The sequence below is a fragment of the Pan troglodytes genome, chromosome 6 (genome assembly GCF_028858775.2).
Source record: "Pan troglodytes isolate AG18354 chromosome 6, NHGRI_mPanTro3-v2.0_pri, whole genome shotgun sequence".
Lineage (NCBI taxonomy): Eukaryota > Metazoa > Chordata > Mammalia > Primates > Hominidae > Pan > Pan troglodytes.
Window position 1 is genome coordinate 139,331,180 of NC_072404.2, and position 19,643 is coordinate 139,350,822.

Genomic DNA, 19,643 nt, shown 5'->3' on the forward strand with positions numbered 1-19,643 from the left:
TTGACTATAGTGGCTATTTGAATCTTTAATACAATCCCATATGTAGAAGATTTAGTAACTATGACTTTGGCAAATCATAGAAATGAAACCCAAAAGTCATCTGACTGGTCGAGAGAAGAGAAACACTGGTTATTGCTAATAGACGGTTTATTGCAATCCCATAGCCCTCATTATGGTTATTATACTTTTGTGAACTTCATTACGCAATGCACCAGTAATAATAAAGGTGTTTGTCATTCTTCTTAAACTTCAGCCTAACTTGGTACTAAGCCCTTTGCCTTAGTGCTAGGCAGCTGAACCACTGTAATCGCAGAACCGGGATTGGTCCTAGGTTTTTTTTTTATAGTGGGATGTTGGATTGACTGAAAGTCAATTATCACTGATCTCAGCCTGGGGTTTAAAAAGAGACATTTGAAGAGAGCATCCTCAGCAAAGCTATTATGTTTTTAATTAGCATCTTGCATTTAGATGATCTTCAAGTCTTTTTTTTTTTTTTTTTTTTTTTTTTTTTTTTTTTTTTGAGACAGGGTTTTGCTCTGTCGCTCAGGCTGGAGTGCAGTGGCGCGATCTCGGCTCACTGCAAGCTCCGCCTCCCGGGTTCACGCCATTCTCCTGCCTCAGCCTCCCGAGTACCTGGGACTACAGGCGTCCGCCATCATGCCCGGCTAATTTTTTGTATTTTCAGTAGAGACAGGGTTTCACCATGTTAGCCAGGATGGTCTCCAACTCCTGACCTCGTGATCTGCCCGCCTCGGCCTTCCAAAAGTGCTCGGATTACAGGCGTGAGCCACTGTGCCCGGCCTCAAGTCTTTATTCAATTACTTCATTTCAATCATATCTGGGTGCGTCAGCCTTACGCTTGCCTACCAAAGACATACTAGTCTTCTGAATAATGCTTGTGTTCTGTGGCTTCTGGATGACATGCTTGGTTTTTCTTTGAATATTTTGACTTTAAGTTTCATCATCAGCCGTAATTTTGAGTTTACTTAAACTCAAAGGACATCAAATTCGTTTAGTTAATTAACTAATTAACTAATTTAGCATGCACAAGAGGAGAGACAAAGATTTTCTGCTAATCAAACTCTAATCAGTCTCATTTGTGCATTATTTTTGTCTAAGTTTCAGACTCTGGGCTTGGGTGTCCTTCCTTTCAGAGTCCAGTTCTAGCAAGAACCTGCAAGTCAGTTTAGCAAGAATTCCCCATCTTCTATTTCAGATTACTCTTGGGGGTTCCTCATCCTCCGTCACCCCCCAGGAGATGTCTGATCACCCTGGCCAGCCTTCAGTAAGAGTACTGTTAGGTTGTTTTCACCAGAACCTGCCTTACCTGAGATCTTTCCTCTTAGTAATTTTCTATCCTGCTGATCCCCACCCTGCCTTTTGGCTACAAATTATCACTTTTCCTTGTTGTTTTTGGAATTGAGCCCAGTATTATACTGAGGTTTTGTTTCCCCTATTGCAATTGTTTTTTTCTGAATTAAATCTGTTTTCACTGCTGTAATTACTGCTTACTTCTTTTTTTTTTGACTGCACTGTGGCTTCTGATTGGTGGATTTAGTTTGTGTTTGAACATCTTCATTTTAAAGTGTCACCATTGGTCATAATTTTGAGTTTAGTGAAATTTAAAGTATATCAAGTTCTTTTATATAATTTACTAATTAACTCACTTAGCATGCATCAATTGGGTACCAATTGATGAGTGGCTCTGAAAATTGAACAATAAACTAATCCTAAAATTAAAGGTGTATTATATGCATTCTTTAATAAGCTCTGAGACCTACAAAGATATTTTGGACATAAAATGTTATTCACATTTTTTTTCCCCAAAGGAATTATCTTCCAAGAATAAGATGAATTATTTTCTTATTTTTAATACAACATAATTAGTATTGACTTACCATGCTTTTTTTTTTTTTTTTTAATTTTAAGAGATGGGGCCTCACTTTGTCATCCGGGCTGGGGTGTGGTGGTGCAGTCACAGCTCACTGCAGCTTTAAATTCCTGGCTTAGAATGATTCTCCAACCATAACCTCCCCAGTAGCTGGTACTACAAGCTCATACCACCATGCCCAGCTAACTTTTTTATTTTCTATTTTTTTAAACATGGGGGTCTTCCTATGTTGCCCAGACTGGCCTCAAACTCCTGGCCTCAAGTGATCCTTCCGCGTTGGCATCTCAAATCTCTGGAATTACAGCCATGAGCTATGGTGGTGCTTGAACCTATAATGCATTTTTAAAATGTGAAAGTACTAATATTTCTTATAACACATCAATGTAAATATTGAGTCAATGCTGAAGAATTCAATATTTCCAATTCATGTTAAATATTGAGTCAATGCTGAAGGATTCAATATTTCCAATTCATGTTTAATGATTGTGATTTTCTAGTCTCTTACATATATTAATTCCTAATTACACCATTACAATAGGACAAGTTTACTGTACAAATTGGACATGTGTGAGTTATATCTCTATGTTTCAAAAGAGTAATTAAATAAAATTTTATTTTGGGAACTGCTCTTGAAGGATTTCATTATTTATTTGGCTCTTCTTTTTCTCCCTCCCCTCTCTCTTCCCATCTTAAAAAGCAGGATTCTGTAAACCAAAAGGTATCTGAGACAGGTCTCAAAACATTTAGAAAATTAATTTTGCTAAGGCTATGGACACACCTGTGACACAGCCTCAGGAGGTCCTGACAATGTGTTCCCAAGTTGGTCGGGGTGCAGCTTGCTTTTATACATTTTAAGGAGATGTGAGACATTAATCAATATGTGTAAGATGTACATTGGTTTGGTGTGGCAGGGCGGGACAACTTGAGGTGGGAGCTACCAGGTCATAAGTAGATAAGAGACAAAAGGTGGCATTCTTTTGAGTCCTTGATCAGCTTTCCATTGAATATACAATTTAGTCTGGCTCAGTGAATCTGCATTTTTACATAAACAATAGGGCAGAGGAAGCAATCAGATATGCATGTCTCAGGTGAGCCTCAGTGGGATGACTTTGAGTTCTGTCTGTCCTTTGTTCACAAGGAATTCCCTTGTGGGCAAATTGTGAGGGAGGTATGTAGCTTTTTACCTTTGTATCTAGCTCATTTAGGAATAAAATGGGAAGCAGGTTTGCCTGACATAGTTCCCAGGTTGACTTTTTCCTTGGCTTAGTGATTTGGGCGTCCTAAGGTTTATTTTTCTTTCACATTCTCCCCTTTTCTTTTAAAAGTCTTTCAGAAAAAGCATTTTAGAAGAAAATGGGTCCCTGGTGTCAGGTTTTGTCTCATCCCTTGTGGCTAGGGCAGTTTATTCCTAGACAGGTAGGTCCCACATTATTAGTAAAGCTCATTTTTAGCAGGTTGTGAAATCTCACATTCTACAGAAAGAAAATAGGGAGAGGAAGGGAGAAAAACAACAACAAACGAAGAAGTGAGCAATACTGGAAAATTGATATAGGCACTATTACTCTGAAGTCTATGAATCAGTAGGCTGGTATGAAAGTGGTTTATGTATGCAAATAGGTTGCTGTTATTTTCTTCTAAAGTTTAAGTTGTCTAGCTTCAGTTTGCAGGACTTTAAAAAAGCACAGCTTAATTTTTAGTGATTTCAAATCAGGAAAAATGGGGAAAAAGAGGAATAGAAGAAAAAATTTAATAGATTATTTTGTAGACTGGTAGTCAGGAAAAATTTTAGAATTCAGTCCAAACTGTAAGTTCAGTCCAAATAATAAAAATTGAAAAATATTCGGCAAGACTAGAATCTAACAACAGGTGTACTACAGTTATTTACTGCCTCAGAGACCTTTTTTCTAAACTGTAGCTTAAAACAAAGGTCTCTGAGATAGTTTGAAACACATTTTTTCTTTCTCCAGTCCTATTTTCACTAAAGACAAGTCAAAGGACAAATTCAGCTGCAAAATAAGTTTTAGTCTTATTATACTTGGCCATAGTATATGCATAAAATCAGCAAGAATAATTGTTTCTTTTTTAAAAAATTGGCTTTGCTGAAACTTTATTCCATAAGGATTCTCAGATTTGACTTTAATGCCTTAAGCCCAGCCCGTGCCTGCAAATACCTGTATTAATGGAGTGAATTCCTCACCTCAAGGTCCCAAGGAACCTTGGGGCTCCTGGGACTGTCAGAAAGTGACATTCTTTACTTACCACGGGTCAGCAACCTGTGCAGGGACTGTGTAGACAAGATATAAGATCAGCTTTCTGAAGGGGCTTTTATTGCCTCTTTAATTCAACTTTGATTCCTTAAAGGAGTCTGTATCTGAAAGAATTCCATTCCAGTAAAAAACCTTGGTAAAATAACTAGTGTCTACAATTATGTCCTGTTACAAAAGAAAACAAATTCTTATTACACTTATGCAAATAACTATATTGCTATAAGTTAAGCATACTTGCAACTAGTTTCCAAATTTTGGAGAAATCAGGTAGAGAGAAATATGCTCCAAATTTTGTTTATAGGAGTATACTTTACTCAATTATTAAAAGCTGTAAATATTTCAAAAGAAAAGTTTTTCTTACCTCTGATAAACAAAGGATCAGCAACATTTTAAGCAAAAAGTAATAAAAGGATTTATTTCAGTCTTCCATGCGGTTTAGTCTATGCAGTTAACTCCTGTTCTGCTTGATATTCATGAACATTTCAGCTCTCCTTAAGAATCTTGGAAGTTTTTCCTCTATTCTAGTGTCACAATCTCCAAAGTTATCAGAAACCTGCCTTCAAGTGCACCCGTCAGAATCCTATGCTGGTTATAATGCCACCTTTTGAAAAGGATAAAAATAAAACTGCAGATGACAAAAGTCTTAGAACAGTCATAGTTAAATACACAATTTACAAGAAAATTGGTTACTTCTGTGGCATACAACAATTTCACATAATAATCATAATTATTACTGATAACATATGCTAAGATGTATTAGAAGCACAGGAATTTCATACAATTTTGGAACACAAACTAATTACACATTTATGTAAATATAATTCAAAGAAGGTTAAACATTTTTTCATATTTGACAATACTTCCTGTATGATTTTATTATATCAAATAAACCAAATATCTCTTATAAACTTTAGGGAACTAATATCAATAAATTTATGAGGACCAAAATTAGAATTTGATTTTGGAAAGTGTTTCAAATATAAAATGTTTAGAACCCTTGATATCACAAAATAGGATTACAGTCATTGTAAAGTAAGTCATTTATTTAGCCAAAGTGATAACTCAAAGATTAAAAAAACGAAAGCAGAAACCTTTATCTTTGAGAGAGGAGACCAAACAATAAGCCTTAATAAAGACAGAATGAAGTTAGTTAAATATGTCTCTCAAATCTTGTAAACTGCCTGTAAAACTTTAATTATCTTGACCATAAGATATAATTTCCATAAGCCTTTTTATAACCTTTATAACCTTTTATTAAGAAGTGGGTTAATGCTCCAAGAAAACCTTGTTAATCTAACACAGGAGTCCATATTCTGGTCTTGCCTCAGTGTGCCTTCAACATTAATGGTTAATTTATAGAGAAACTGAACTTATTTTTTCTCAAAATCAGCCCTTATGATCTCACATGCCTAGCTCTTCTGCTATAGTCCCTGGGCCCTGAATTGAATAGTTTTAGTTTCTGGCCCTGTATCTCATGAACACAGTTTATTTTGATTGGCATCTTCTACTGGGTCTGAAGATGAGGCTTTAACTGCTGTCGGTTTTTAAGATTTAGCAAGATTTGGGGTCCTTTTTAGACTCAGAAGTCAAAGCCCTGTACTCAATGACACAAGGACTGTAAAAGCACATGGAGAAAGTTACACGGATGTAATAACCTTAATTAAATAAAAATTTAATCTCAGTTTTTTTCCTAAGCAAACCCAAACTTAGTAATAATGACATAGAAATTATTTTGATAAAATGTAAAATCTGTTTGTTAGGCCCAGTTACCAAAAGGCAAAAGAAAAGAACTTCTGCAATGTGACTGCTGTTCCCTGTGGGAAGTTCGTTTAGATAATCCTCACGTCAGACCTAATGAGAATGGCACTTGAATTAATTAGTCATAGGAGGTGCTTCCTGAGCAATTTAAAGCCAAGAGCACAGAATATTATGTTGGAAGAAAACATTTCCTTTAGACCTTCAAGATAAAACATTATTAGCATCAGGCCAAAACAATTATGACCCAAAGAAAAAACTTACAGTAGCTGAAAATGAATTGAAGGACAGAGCTATAATTTCAGTCCTTTTAAAAGGGGAGAGAAACCTGAAAACAAAGAGACACAGTAAAAGTTGAACTTTGCATACAAAAAATTATAAAGTCCTGTAATTTTATTAAGAGTAAAGCAATACCTTAAGAAAATCTCATTATTCTAACCAATTATTTAGTGTATAAGTGGGGTTTTAAAAATATTAAATATAGACAACTTGATCATATAAAAGTTTTTTTTTCTTTTCATAAACCTTCTTATTATGACTTACACAGACATTGGGCATGGTTGTCCTGAACATCCCTCTTTCTTTAACAACCAGTCATTTTATTTTAGGACAAAAATTTACCATACAAGATTCTTTTGCATATAAAATTATTTTTCTTTAAGCTTTCTTACCAAAAATACCTCTTTATTTCTATAACTTTCTTTACATCTCTCTTATTTCCAGGTTACTCTTACCTTGTTTTATACATAACCTTTAAAAAAGTTTGAATTAGACAAAAAGTATTCTTCTTTTAACATTTTGGGAGGTTAATTTTGGGAGGAAAGGCAATGAAGAAGATTCTTCAGAATGCACCTCTGAATTAGAATTAAGATCCTAAACAACAGCTTCCTAGGAGGAAAAAAAAAAGTGAAGAACACTTCCTGTAACTGTCCTCAGCCAGCTTTAACTTTGTTAGCTTTTGTCCACCATTACACATGCCAAGGTCAAATCCTCTCACAGTACAAGGTAATCTTTGGTACCCTCTAAAGCCAAAGAGGTCAGGTAATGCAAATACAGGAGAGCAGACCTTTAGACCTAAGAAGAATCTGCCCATGACTCTTGAAACTCTACAAAGAAAACAGAACACCCCAAAAAGGGGCAAGAGGTGCCTGTGTTCTGAGTTCTTTAGGGGGTTTGAGTCATTAGAAGCCTCTTTAGATTTTCCCTGGTATTGAAGATGGTGAAAGGGGAGGAAGGAATAGGGTGAAGAAAAGTAAATGAAAGAACAGTTGTTTTTTAAGACAGAAAGCAAACACAGAAACCAAGCCCCTGTTTTTTTTTTTTTTTTCCCCTTTCTTTTGTAGCTGTGAGGAATTTCAGCTAATTCAGACAGACCTTGTTCCCCATAATTTGTAATTCTCATTCAGATTTGACCAAGTCAGGTAGAGTTGGTCAACTCTGGGACCAGAGAGAAAGACCAGAACAAACAACAAAAAACCCCAACAGTATGATTACTGAACACTCTAATGGTAAGGAGAATTAAGACCAGCTGACTGTTAATCACAACTTTATCCAAGACAAAATCCCAATTCAGCTACTTACCAAGGAGTGGGTCTCAGGCTGAAGACAGCTCTCTACCATCCTAGAAGCAGGAAAAAATTCAAACTGCAATTCCCTGTTGGAAGTGAGCTCAAATTACAGAGAGGATTTACCTGCCTTCCATTGTCATGAAAGCAGAAAAACTTGCCTTCCTTGTTGGAAGCAAGTAAAACTCAGAAAAAGAGTTGCACAGCAAAATAAACGTTAGATCTCAACCAAATTTTGGGTGATTGGGGATTCTCGGGAGGGAGGGAAGCTCCCAGGCCTCAGCAAATTGTCCTGTTGGTTTGGGCCATAGAAGCTCAAGCTGGTACCAAGCCCAGTTGGAGATTTGTCAAAGGTCCAGGGGCACCTCCATGCAGAGTCCCTTCCATTGGTCACCAAATTGTAAACCAAAAGGTATCTGAGATATGTCTTAATACATTTAGAAAGTTTATTTTGCCAAGGTTAAGGACGTGCCTGTGACACAGCTTCATGAGGTCCTGACAAATGTCCTCAAGTAGGTTAGGGTACAGCTTGCTTTTATGCATTTGAGAGAGACATGAGACATCAATCAGTATGTGTAAGGTATACATTGGTTTGGTCCAGCAGGGCAGGACAACTTGAGGTGGGGGGCTTCCAAATTGTAAGTAGATAAGAGACAAAAGGTTGCCTTCTTTTGAGTCCTTGATCAGCCTTCCACTGCATACAAAATTTAGTCTGGTTCAGTGAATCTGCATTTTTATATAAACAATAAGGTAGAGGAAGCAATCAGATACGCATGTCTCAGGTGAGCCTCAGTGGGATGACTTTGAGTTCTGTCTGTCTTTTGTCCAGGAGGCATTTCCTTGTGGGCAAATTGTTTGGTAGGTGTGTAGCTTTTTTGAATTTGTAGCTGGCTTATTTAGGAATAAAATGGGAAGCAGGTTTGCCTGACATAGTTTCTAGGTTGACGTTTCCCTTGGCTTAGTGATTTTGTGGTCTCAAGATTTATTTTCCTTTGAAAACTCATAAAAGTAATATTTTTCTATCATAAAAAATGTCCAACCTGTTTTATCATTTTGAAAATGTTAATTTTAATTTGTTTTATTAATTTTTAAAGGAGACATTATTTTTCTTTTATAATAAATGCTGTATTTTCTTGAAAACTGTTCCATGAAGTATATGCTTCATTTGTATTACACTAGAGAAATATGTTATTAATTTAACCCAATGCTGAGCAATAAGTCCAGGTGCATGGCTCAAGCCTGTAATCCCAGCAGTTTGGGAGGTCGACGTGGCAAGATCACTTCAGCTTAGGAGTTCCAGACCAGCCTGGATGTCATAACAAAACCCCATCTCTATAAAAAATTTTAAAAATTATCCAGGTTTGGTGGTGTGCGCCTGTAGTCCCAACTACTTGGGAGGCCGAAGTGGGAGGATCACTTGAGCTTGGGAGTTGGAGGTTGTAGTGAGCTAAGATGGTGCCACTGCACTCCAGCCTAGGCAACAGACTGAGATTGTGTCTCAAAGATTGAATTTGCTGAGATTAAAACACCGCACACACACACACACACACACACAGAGACAGGTTCACACAGTAACATTTCAAAAGATTAAATCTTCCTTTAATTGACTGGGCAAAGGGCTGTCTTTTCTCACCCAACAGGTTAAATACTGCAGAGCTAATAGATTGGAGTGACTTCTGACCTAGTCACATCTTAAAGGAAAACTTTTCAGTTTTTACTTTAAAAGTAAGTTGCCTTTTGTTCTTTCTACTGCATAGCTTAGTAGGAAAAAGCAGGTACTGTTTTGCAAAAAAAGATAAAAAGTTCTGTAATGTGCCACATTTTGAGCAGTTTCTTCAGCCTCAAGAATCTCTGGCTTGTTCAAAACATATCTGGGTGACACTGGGAAAGTTAAGACGAGGCTGGAAAGAACCAAAGGAGAGGAATTATTATGACAATAATAATAAAGGGGAAGGAAAAAAGAGTTGATGAAATTTCACCTAAAATGGGATTAACTTATCTTGTTGAATCAAGTTATCTATTTCTGGTCAATTTATTTATAAAAAACAATAGTTTAAGAAGTTTCTTAGAAAAAAAATCTTACACAAAAGCTCCTTTCATTCGTGAAAATACTTGTAAATATTTTTGCTTTAGGAGAAAATAATGTGCTTTCAGGGATATTACACTGGTCTCTTAAAAGTTTCCTTAAAATTCTTAGCTTGGAGTCACTGTTACTTGTAACTGGAGGTATTAGTCAGCCTTTGGGTTGGACTTATGAACTATGTACCTTGGAAATGCCACACAACCTACCAAATGTGATGAGGATACGAGGGCAATCAACTTGGGGCCTACCGCTCATGTGGAAATTTGCTTTTCATTTTTCATGTTAAAGAATGATTCCCATATTATGTACAGAAGTAATTTAGAACACTAAAATTATCTCAGTATCCTGAGGCTTCCTGAGGCTGGAGGCCATTTTCAGTATTGTAACAAAGTTTAGTAGTTTTGAGTGAGGTCTGTAGAGAAATGGAGACTGAGGAGGTGCCTTGTGAATGACTTAGATTTGGGGCTCCCTTTGCTCCTCCCCCTTTGGTAATGTTATGGTTTGCTTTCACCAAAGTTATAGTCTTGCCTTTTTCAATATTTGTCCATATTTCTGAATTTTTAAAAATATTTATGATAATAATTTATATTCAAAATCTATAACAATTTTAATGGTAAGAGGATTGTATCTAAATTCAGTTCTTAATTCCATTGAGATAATATATACATAAACTCACAGGAAATGGGAATTCCAAAAGGTAGATTCTGAAGGCAGTGTCTTGACTGACTTCTATATCTGTTATGATTCTCTAGAGAGAAAGCATTTATCATGGAAATAAAGCGTTTGTTGTGGAAAAGAAGAGCTGAGGACTAAGCCAAGAAATTTGGCTCTTTTTTTTTTTTCCTGTCTGATACTCTCCTCTCCTAACCTCAAAAATCCTAATCTTCCCATAACATCATGTTGTATACCTTAAATACACTCAGTAAAATTTATTTGAAAAAAAATTTCTCAATCATCAACTCCTCTTCCTTGTACAAGAACAAGAATCCCCTGTACAAGCATCCTGGTAGATAATGTGTGGAGAGGTTTATGGTTATTTGTCTTTCCTCACTGAAGGGAAGCTGAGATTCAAGTTTGTTCTGGCAAACTATTTTCTAACATTAAAATTGTATTTGTTTCCACTTTTTATTTGAGAAACAGTATGATAGTTGGATGAAAGAAAATTAGAAGATCAGAAATACATAATGGACACTCAGAAAATACAAATATTCTTTCATATTTTTGAATATTTTTAATTCCTTAAGCATGCACTTACATGTTTTTGTATACTTCAACTGTGTGTATTTTTGTATTTTATTTCACTTTGTATTTTAGGCAAACTTATTTACATGTTGCATCATTATCTTTGTAACTAGTTCTGATATCTGCATACATTCTTTCAGGATGAAATACCGTATTTAAGCATTTCTTATCATTGGTATTGCTTATCAATTGGGTATTGAATTTGCTTTTTATTTTTTTTCATTTCATAGATGCTACAATACATAGTGGTGAATACTACACATGTGAATATCTACACGTAGCTACATAATTTTTATTACAAAATCATTTTGAACTTATCCTTAGACAAGGGATTCCTAGTTCAAAGGATTTAGCTAGCATGTGTTCCAGTGATAAAACGCCTTTACAACAGGAATAAGAGCTTAAGTAGAATTTTAGATATATTCAGAATTTTAAGTTTCTAAATCTATTTTGAGAGAAAATAATCTTTTTTTTTTTTTCAAAGGGATGCTAATGACTAGCCAATGCTCTAGGAAGACATTGAGACCAGCCAACTTCTTGCCTTGATAACTACTGAAGAGACATTGGGTGGCTGGATTTTGAAAGCAGACTTCTGGGTAAGTGTCATTGTTTGGGTTTGGGGGATAGCAAAGACTTAGCAGAAGTGCTTTAAGAAGGAATTATCTGCACAATGAGCAAGGAAGACACTTAAAAATGCAACTTTAATAGGTATAAATTGAATATAGAGCTTAGGAATACTAGTGGAGAGATAAGGTCAGGCATTATTACCTGGGGTTAAATTAGTTAAGATTTTCCGGGAGGATGAGGTTCTCTATTAGGGTACCTATGTATTTATTTTTTATTTTGTAATAGTATCTTTTTCATTAAAAGACATTTAAATTTAATTTTATTTTAGATTAAGGGTTACATGTTCAAGTGTGTAACATGAATATATTGCATAATGGTAGGGTTTGGGCTTCTAGTGTACCCATCACCCAGATTGTGACCAATGTACCCAACAGGTAATTTTTCAATCCTCATCCCCCTCCCAACCTGCTCCCTTTCAGAGTGCCCAGTGTCTACTGCTTCCATCTTTATGTCCATGAGTACTCATTGTTAAGTTCTCATTTAAAAGTGAGAACATGCAGTATTTTTCGGTGTCTGAGTTAGTTCATTTAGGATAATGACCTCCAGCTCTATCCATGTTGCTTCAAAGGGCATGATTTTATTATTTTTTTATGGCTGCATAGTATTCCATAGTGTATATATACCAAATTTTCTTTTTCCAATCCACCAATGAGGAACACTTAGGTTGATTCCATGACTTTGCTCTTGTGAATAGTGCTACAATGAAGATTTGAGTGAAGCTGTCTTTTTTATATAACGATTTCTTTTCCTTTGAGTAGATAGCCAATAGTGGGATTGCGAGGATGATTGGTAGTTCTATTTTTAGTCCTTTGGGAAATCTCCATGCTGTTTTCCCTAGAGGTTGTACTAATTTACATTTCCACCAGAAGTGTATAAGTGTGTCCTTTTTTCTGCATCCATGACAACATTTTTTTTGACTTTTTAATAATAGCCATTCTGACTGGTGTAAGATGATATCTCATTGCAGTTTAGACTTGCATTTCTCTGGTAGTTAGTGATGTTGAGCATTTTCTCATACATTTATTGGCCTCTTGTATGTCTTCTTTTGAAAAATGCCTGTTAGTGTCCTTTGCCCACTTTTTAATTGGGTTGTTTGTTTTCTTCTTCAATTTTGTTTGAGTTCCTCATAGATTCTGGGTATTAATCCTTTGTCATAGGCACAATTAGCAAACATTTTGTCCCATTCTGTAGGTTGTCTGTTTACTCTGTTGATGATCTCTTTTGCTGTGCAGATGCTTTTTAGTTTAATAAAGTCCAGTTTGTTCCATTTTTGTTTTTGTTGCATTTGCTTTTGGGGTCTTAGTCATAAATTAGTCTGTCTAATAACTTAGTCTGTCTAGGCAAATGTCAGCTTTTCTCTGTAAACAGGTGAAGTTCTCTATTAGACACTTCAAACAAAAAGAAGACGTTATTCTTGATGCTAACTTCTAGGTCTAATCCTCAATTTTGTGCCAATTCTCTGTTCCAAGGCTTTGCATTAGATTTATGCTGAGGAAAAATATTTCATTGAGTAAAATTTCAAGCATAGAAGTGTCCATTCTTTTTTGAAGACTTCTATGGGTAGAGACGTTCTCAATAGGCTCATTCTGCCCCATGTTTTTCTTTTTCTTTTTCCTTTCTTTCTTGAGACAGAGTCTCATTCTGTCACCAAGGCTGAAGTACAGTGGTGCTATCTCAGCTCCCTGCAAACTCCGCCTCCCAGGTTCAAGTGATTCTCCTGCCTCAGGCTCCTGAGTAGCTGGGATTACAGAAGCCTACCACCATGCTTGGCTAATTTTTGTATTTCTAGTGGAGATGAGGTTTCACCACGTTGGTCAGACTGGTCTCAAACTCCTGACCTCAGGTGATCCACCTGCCTTGGCCTTCCAAAGTGCTGGGATTACAGGCATGAGCCATCATGCCCAGCTCCCCATCTTTTTCTTACATAAAATGAACACGTGGAAATAGATTTAAATGTTAATTTCAATAAGGTTAGCTTACTCCTTCCCTGAGATACAGGGAAAGCTAATCCTTTATTCCATTTCCTTTTCCCTGTCCCTGCCATTCAGGCATTAGTATTGATGGTTGGTATTTAAAAGCAATTAGTTTTTCCCCCTAATATTATTTTAGGTGAAGATTATCTAGGTCCTGAATAAAGAAGTTTATAAGTATTTAAACTACAAGAATATTTAGCTACTTTATATGTTCTAAACATGAGGGAAAATTCATTATCTTCAAAACATGAGACTATAATAGTCCTTATGATTTTATTTTATTCTGACTATGGTGATCTCTTTAGAGTCATTTATTTTTCAGCAATGGGAATGACTGGATAATTTGCTATGGTAAGGACACATGTTCCTGGGAAGAACAGTATAATTCTTGTTATAATTTCATATAGCAGTGTACTACTAATCTAATTAAAAAGAAAGTTTCCAATTCCCTCCTAGAATCACAGAACATTTAACTATATCTTCTTGCAGGTAATTTTTGCAAATACTAAATGCTGAGTGTATACATAATTTAATTTCTTGACCTTTGCCCAGACCATTTTATTGTACCACTTTTGTGGTTTAATACAGCTAAAGTATGTGCTACAACACTTCACTTTGTCACGATCAGAATCACAACACAATCTTACTTATCAAATGCTATAAAAAGATGAAAATCTATATATTGCTTTTCTTAAGTTAGGCTAGAACTGATCCTTTTAGTAGAAAATACAAAGTAGTAAAATGTTTTATTAACTTTAGGCATGGGAGTACATTATTGTAAGATGTGATCGAGCAGCGTACCAAGGAGCCTTTTAGCTTGTTTGGTAGAAGTTTTTGGTTGATTCAATAAATTCAACCAAACTGTTGATTTACTACTTCTGGCAGAAGTGAGTTTGCTCCCCTTCGAAAAAAAAAAAAAGCAAAAAAAGAGAAAAAAAGAAAGAAAGAGAAAAATGAAATTTCACAATTCTATGAAAGGTTGTTTTAGTATATGGCAGACCGCTAGAAAGTGGTCTTTCAAGAAGCAAGAAACAGCATGAGAGGATCAACTTGGAATTTATTTTCCTTCAATGGGCTTTTGCTAAGGCATTGCTTGGTACAGCATTCTGTACAACCAGAAAGGCAAAAGGAAAATAGCTACATTCTCCTCTCTGTAGGCCCAGTAGTGATTTGGGAAGATGAGAAAAGTGTTAACTAGTATAGAGTTTGTATCATACATGAGAGGAAATAATTTCATAGATTCAAACACAGGAGTAGGTCCTCCATCTTCTAAAATGAAATTAAACCCCCTGCACTTAAAGTTGAGAACTTGGTGAAGCTTACATTCTTTATTATGAAATGCATCATAACAATGTATTCTGTATTTCTTTTTCAGTTATAGGTGATGCAACTTGAAAAACAATCCTGAAACATGAAACAAGAATAATAATATTTAAATGTAACTTAATCATTATACCTCTTTATCCATCAAAGTGAATTCATTCCATTCCCTTTCATCTGTGCTCATACTTTGCATCAGATATTGGGTAAACCAAAGTGTGTAGGAAGAAATAAATGTTTTCATAGTCATTACTCTTTACAATGGGAGTGCTAAAATTCAAGCACATCTTTTTCAGAAGCTTTGTTAAATCAAGTGGAGTATCCCAGATAGTTTTCACCTTCCTTCTGATTCCATGTTGCTTGACTCTCAATTTCAGAGCACCTCCTGTTATTCCAAATGTGCCTTTCCTCTGGGCCTGGAATGCCCCAAGTGAATTTTGTCTTGGAAAATTTGATGAGCCACTAGATATGAGCCTCTTCTCTTTCATAGGAAGCCCCCGAATAAACGTCACCGGGCAAGATGTTACAATATTTTATGTTGATAGACTTGGCTACTATCCTTACATAGATTCAATCACAGGAGTAACTGTGAATGGGGGAATCCCCCAGAAGATTTCCTTACAAGACCATCTGGACAAAGCTAAGAAAGACATTACATTTTATATGCCAGTAGACAATTTGGGAATGGCTGTTATTGACTGGGAAGAATGGAGACCCACTTGGGCAAGAAACTGGAAACCTAAAGATGTTTACAAGAATAGGTCTATTGAATTGGTTCAGCAACAAAATGTACAACTTAGTCTCACAGAGGCCACTGAGAAAGCAAAACAAGAATTTGAAAAGGCAGGGAAGGATTTCCTGGTAGAGACTATAAAATTGGGAAAATTACTTCGGCCAAATCACTTGTGGGGTTATTATCTTTTTCCGGATTGTTACAACCATCACTATAAGAAACCCGGTTACAATGGAAGTTGCTTCAATGTAGAAATAAAAAGAAATGATGATCTCAGCTGGTTGTGGAATGAAAGCACTGCCCTTTACCCATCCATTTATTTGAACACTCAGCAGTCTCCTGTAGCTGCTACACTCTATGTGCGCAATCGAGTTCAGGAAGCCATCAGAGTTTCCAAAATACCTGATGCAAAAAGTCCACTTCCGGTTTTTGTATATACCCGCATAGTTTTTACTGATCAAGTTTTGAAATTCCTTTCTCAAGTAAGTAAATCAGGGTATGAGGGCTAGGAAATGAAATTCACAAAAGATGTTGATTGAAATTTAATATTATTTTTGAAGGGAGTGAAATCTAGCTTTTAATATTAGTCAGGAATGTGTACACAAGTAGATCTACATTATTATATGAATGCAAAACAAGAATACGCTTAATCTTTAATGTAATCTCTTTATCTCTTAGTAAGCCGGGAGAATTAGGTAGTATAGACAGTGTATGAACTCAGTTTCTTTTTTTTTTCTTTCTTAGGCCTTGTCTCTTTTCAATAGAAGTGATTGAAACAATAATATTATCTTATTTGTTTTATAGTAAGGCAATGGCTGTGTAAGAGATAGAAATAGTGGGGAAATATTAAAATTATTATTATTGGGTCAGCATGCTTAGCTTTTGTGTTGCTGTCCTATGTATAGCACTTTCATTTTTATCTGCTAACTCTTTCTGTCACATTTTCCAGGATGAACTTGTGTATACATTTGGCGAAACTGTTGCTCTGGGTGCTTCTGGAATTGTAATATGGGGAACCCTCAGTATAATGCGAAGTATGGTAAGTTGAATTGGTAGAAAATAGGTGAAAATATTTCTATGTTTAATGTTTTTGGGGATTGTTTTGGTATTAAATAAGAAAATAAGTAGTACTATGCTTGGCATGTACTAATAGGTGCTCAGTTAATACTGGCTGAATCAAAATATATTTGTGTGGTGGTTGTAAGGCAGAAAATAGTATACCCATTTTCCAGTGGGGAAATAGAAATTTAGTGAATAATTGAATTTCTCTAGGCTACATGACTATTAAGAAGCAAAAACAGGACTACAATCTCAATTTTATGGCATGGTGTTTTGTGTCAGAAGATAGGTCCTTGTTCCTTTACTCTTGTTTAATTCTCTATATCAGATCTTTATCCCCCACCTCATCAACCTTCTTGACTCAATAGGAAAGCTGTTGTATGGACATTGCTGAGTTGAAGCTGAATTTTTTCTTCTCTGGTGGTTGTGGAAATACCAATGATGAACATGCCATGAAGAATGCCAGATGAAGCTCATGGCCCAGGGGTCCTATCTTAGGACCTCAGCGAATAGTCTATACTCTAGTAGTCTAAGAAAGCCTTTGAGAAGCATTATATTCATCTCTTATTCTTTGGATAGAATAGACATGACATAGTCTTTATTTAAAAATACTCAACAGCAGTTACATTTATGAGAATTTTTTAAGGTAATCTGAGCCCATCTGCCTATTTTGCATAACTCTTTTGTCTTTAATTTGATCTCTAATATAAAGAAATAACAGAAAATATAAGTTCAGAAGAAGGTATATGGCCCTTGGTAAAGTATTTTATGTGTCAGAAAATCATTGTAAAATGATAATTTTCTTTAGTAAATTCTTAATTTTTATTAGTTGTTTCCCCAAATCCATAAACTCCCTTCTCAAATGTCCTATTATTTAAAAACTTATAAATATTTATAAATTCTCCATACTATTTTCTTTTTTTTTAAAAAAAACTGAAAGCTCCACTCTTACTCTGAGGAGGAGTGAATCAGGCATTCCTCAATGAATAGGATGACATGACATACTATTTAAGTGTCATGCTTGTTTTTTAATGGCACTTTAAGCTTAGATTCAAATTCTACTACTATGTCTCTCAAATCATCTTCAGTATTATCCATACCAGAGACAGTCCTTCAACTTTTATATGATTATTTTCTCCTTAATGGCATTGTCCCAAAATTGTTCCCTATAGACTCTGTTGTACATATTTCTGCTATCTTTCTCAACTTCTGATCATTTTAAATAATAGATCTATCATTACTTCCCCTTTTTTCTATGCCATTTGTAATCTATAGTCATGGATTACATGTCATGTTTTCTCTGATTCATTGACAACTTAAGAAACCGATAATTGCAAGTTTACTTGCAGTTACTGGAACTGACATAAAACAAATGCAAATGAGCCATTTCTTTTCGTTCCATTTTATTATATCTGGTGGTGTGACAGAGCCAGCCCTACTGCTCCCAGCTGAGACCTAATTGTTAAATATTCAGGGATTTTGTGAACCAGTTGTTAATCACTGCCATTATTAAAAATTAAATGATAAAAACTTACAATAAAAAATTATGTTAAAAACAGGTGACACATTTCAATATACCAATTATTTTACCTCATTTTACCATGATCCATGCTCTTGAGATTATTTACATCTTTTGCATCTTTATAAATGGAAATACTATGTAATAATGTGCTACTTCACACCACGGTACCATAATGTGTAATGGTGGTGTACTTGATTCCCAGATCTGCATTCAGTAATGTTTGGGAGGTAGCTTGAAATTGGCCATGGCAGGAGTATTTACACTATGGATATATATACAAATGATAAGAACCAGGTCTTACCTATTAGAGAGCCAATTTTAATGTATTTCCACAGACTACAAAGTATGCAGGTTAATGATTCTCAAGCCATTCTCATCCTTTTACTACTCTTTGTGTAACCCTTATCTCTGTGGAGTTGAGAAAGCAACTGCAATGTTATTTGAACTTGGTATAAACTCTCATGTCCCTTATATTGGGAACATAGTGTTGAAGAATATTGACAAAGTCTATGTACTCTTGGAACTTATGAGTACTTAAAAAGTACACAAGTAAGAGACATATTTGATATGGTAAGTGCTATACAGAGAATTAAAACAGAGATATGGAGAGTTTAACAAGGAAGTTATCAGAGAAGGGCATTGTCTAATTTAAAGCTGCCATCTGAATGACAAGATGAAGTCAATTGTGTTAAAAATTAGAGGAAAGACCATTCCAAGCAGTGGGAACAGTAAATGCAGTTTGAAATGAACCTGCCGTGCTAGTGAAATAGCTACTATATCTAAGGTAGAATGGATGTGGGAAGGTTGTACAAGAGGAAGAAAGGGTTATACAATGTCACACTGTGCACAAGTCAAGAGAAGAAGTTGAATTTCATTCAAAACACCATTCAAAAATATTGGATTGTTACGAAGATGGATGGCGTATTAGTTTTCTATTGCTTTCATAAAAATTACAACAGACTTAGTGGGTTAAAAAAACAGAAGAAATTTGTTATCTTGTAGTTCTCAGATCAGAAGAAGTCCAATATGGGTTTCAATGGAATAAAATCAAAGTGACAGCAGGGCTGAATTCCTTTCTAGGAGAAGATACTTTCTCATTTGGGTTGTTGGCAGATTCACTTTCTTGTGCTTATAGCAATGAGATCCCCATTATCTGGCTGGCTACTGGCAAATGGCTATTTCCAGCTTTTAGAAGCCAGTACATTCCTTAGCTCATGGCCCTCTTCTTTCTTAAAGTCAGCCAAGGTGGGTTGAATCTCTCTTACACTTTGAATCTCTCCTTCCTTCAGTTTATCTTTCTAACCCAGCTTGAAAAGTTTCTATACTTTCAAGGACTCATGTAATTACATTGAGTCCATCTTGATAATTCAGGATAATCTCCCCTTCTGAAGATCCATTCCTTAATCACATCTGCAAAGTCTCTTTTGCCACGTAAGTTCACATTGTCACAGGTTCCAGGGAATTAGGATGCAGACATTTTTGGGTATCAGTTATTCTGCCAACAATAGATGGCATCATCTCAAGGAAGATGAAAAGAAATATATTCAGATGGAAGCTGCCAAGATTCCTTCACATGCCTGCATATCTACCACTGCCACTTCCTTTG

General features: G+C 35.6%; 1 protein-coding gene across 17 annotated transcripts in view; it reads left to right on the forward strand.

Moving 5' to 3' along the window:
• SPAM1 (sperm adhesion molecule 1) overlaps positions 1–19,643 on the forward strand; it is a 36,057-nt gene that overhangs the window by 14,609 nt on the left and 1,805 nt on the right. For 6 of the 17 annotated variants that reach the window (XM_054687693.2, XM_054687687.2, XM_016958095.3 and 3 more), the window contains 4 exons: positions 9,119–9,203; positions 11,288–11,399; positions 14,779–15,938; positions 16,406–16,495. In XM_054687693.2, the coding sequence (XP_054543668.1) occupies positions 14,985–15,938; positions 16,406–16,495 (1,044 nt within the window). In that variant the 5' untranslated portion in view covers positions 9,119–9,203; positions 11,288–11,399; positions 14,779–14,984. The remainder of the gene's footprint in view (positions 1–9,118; positions 9,204–11,287; positions 11,400–14,778; positions 15,939–16,405; positions 16,496–19,643) is intronic. The other 11 variants (XM_054687696.2, XM_054687695.2, XM_016958098.3 and 8 more) reach the window with 3 other exon arrangements.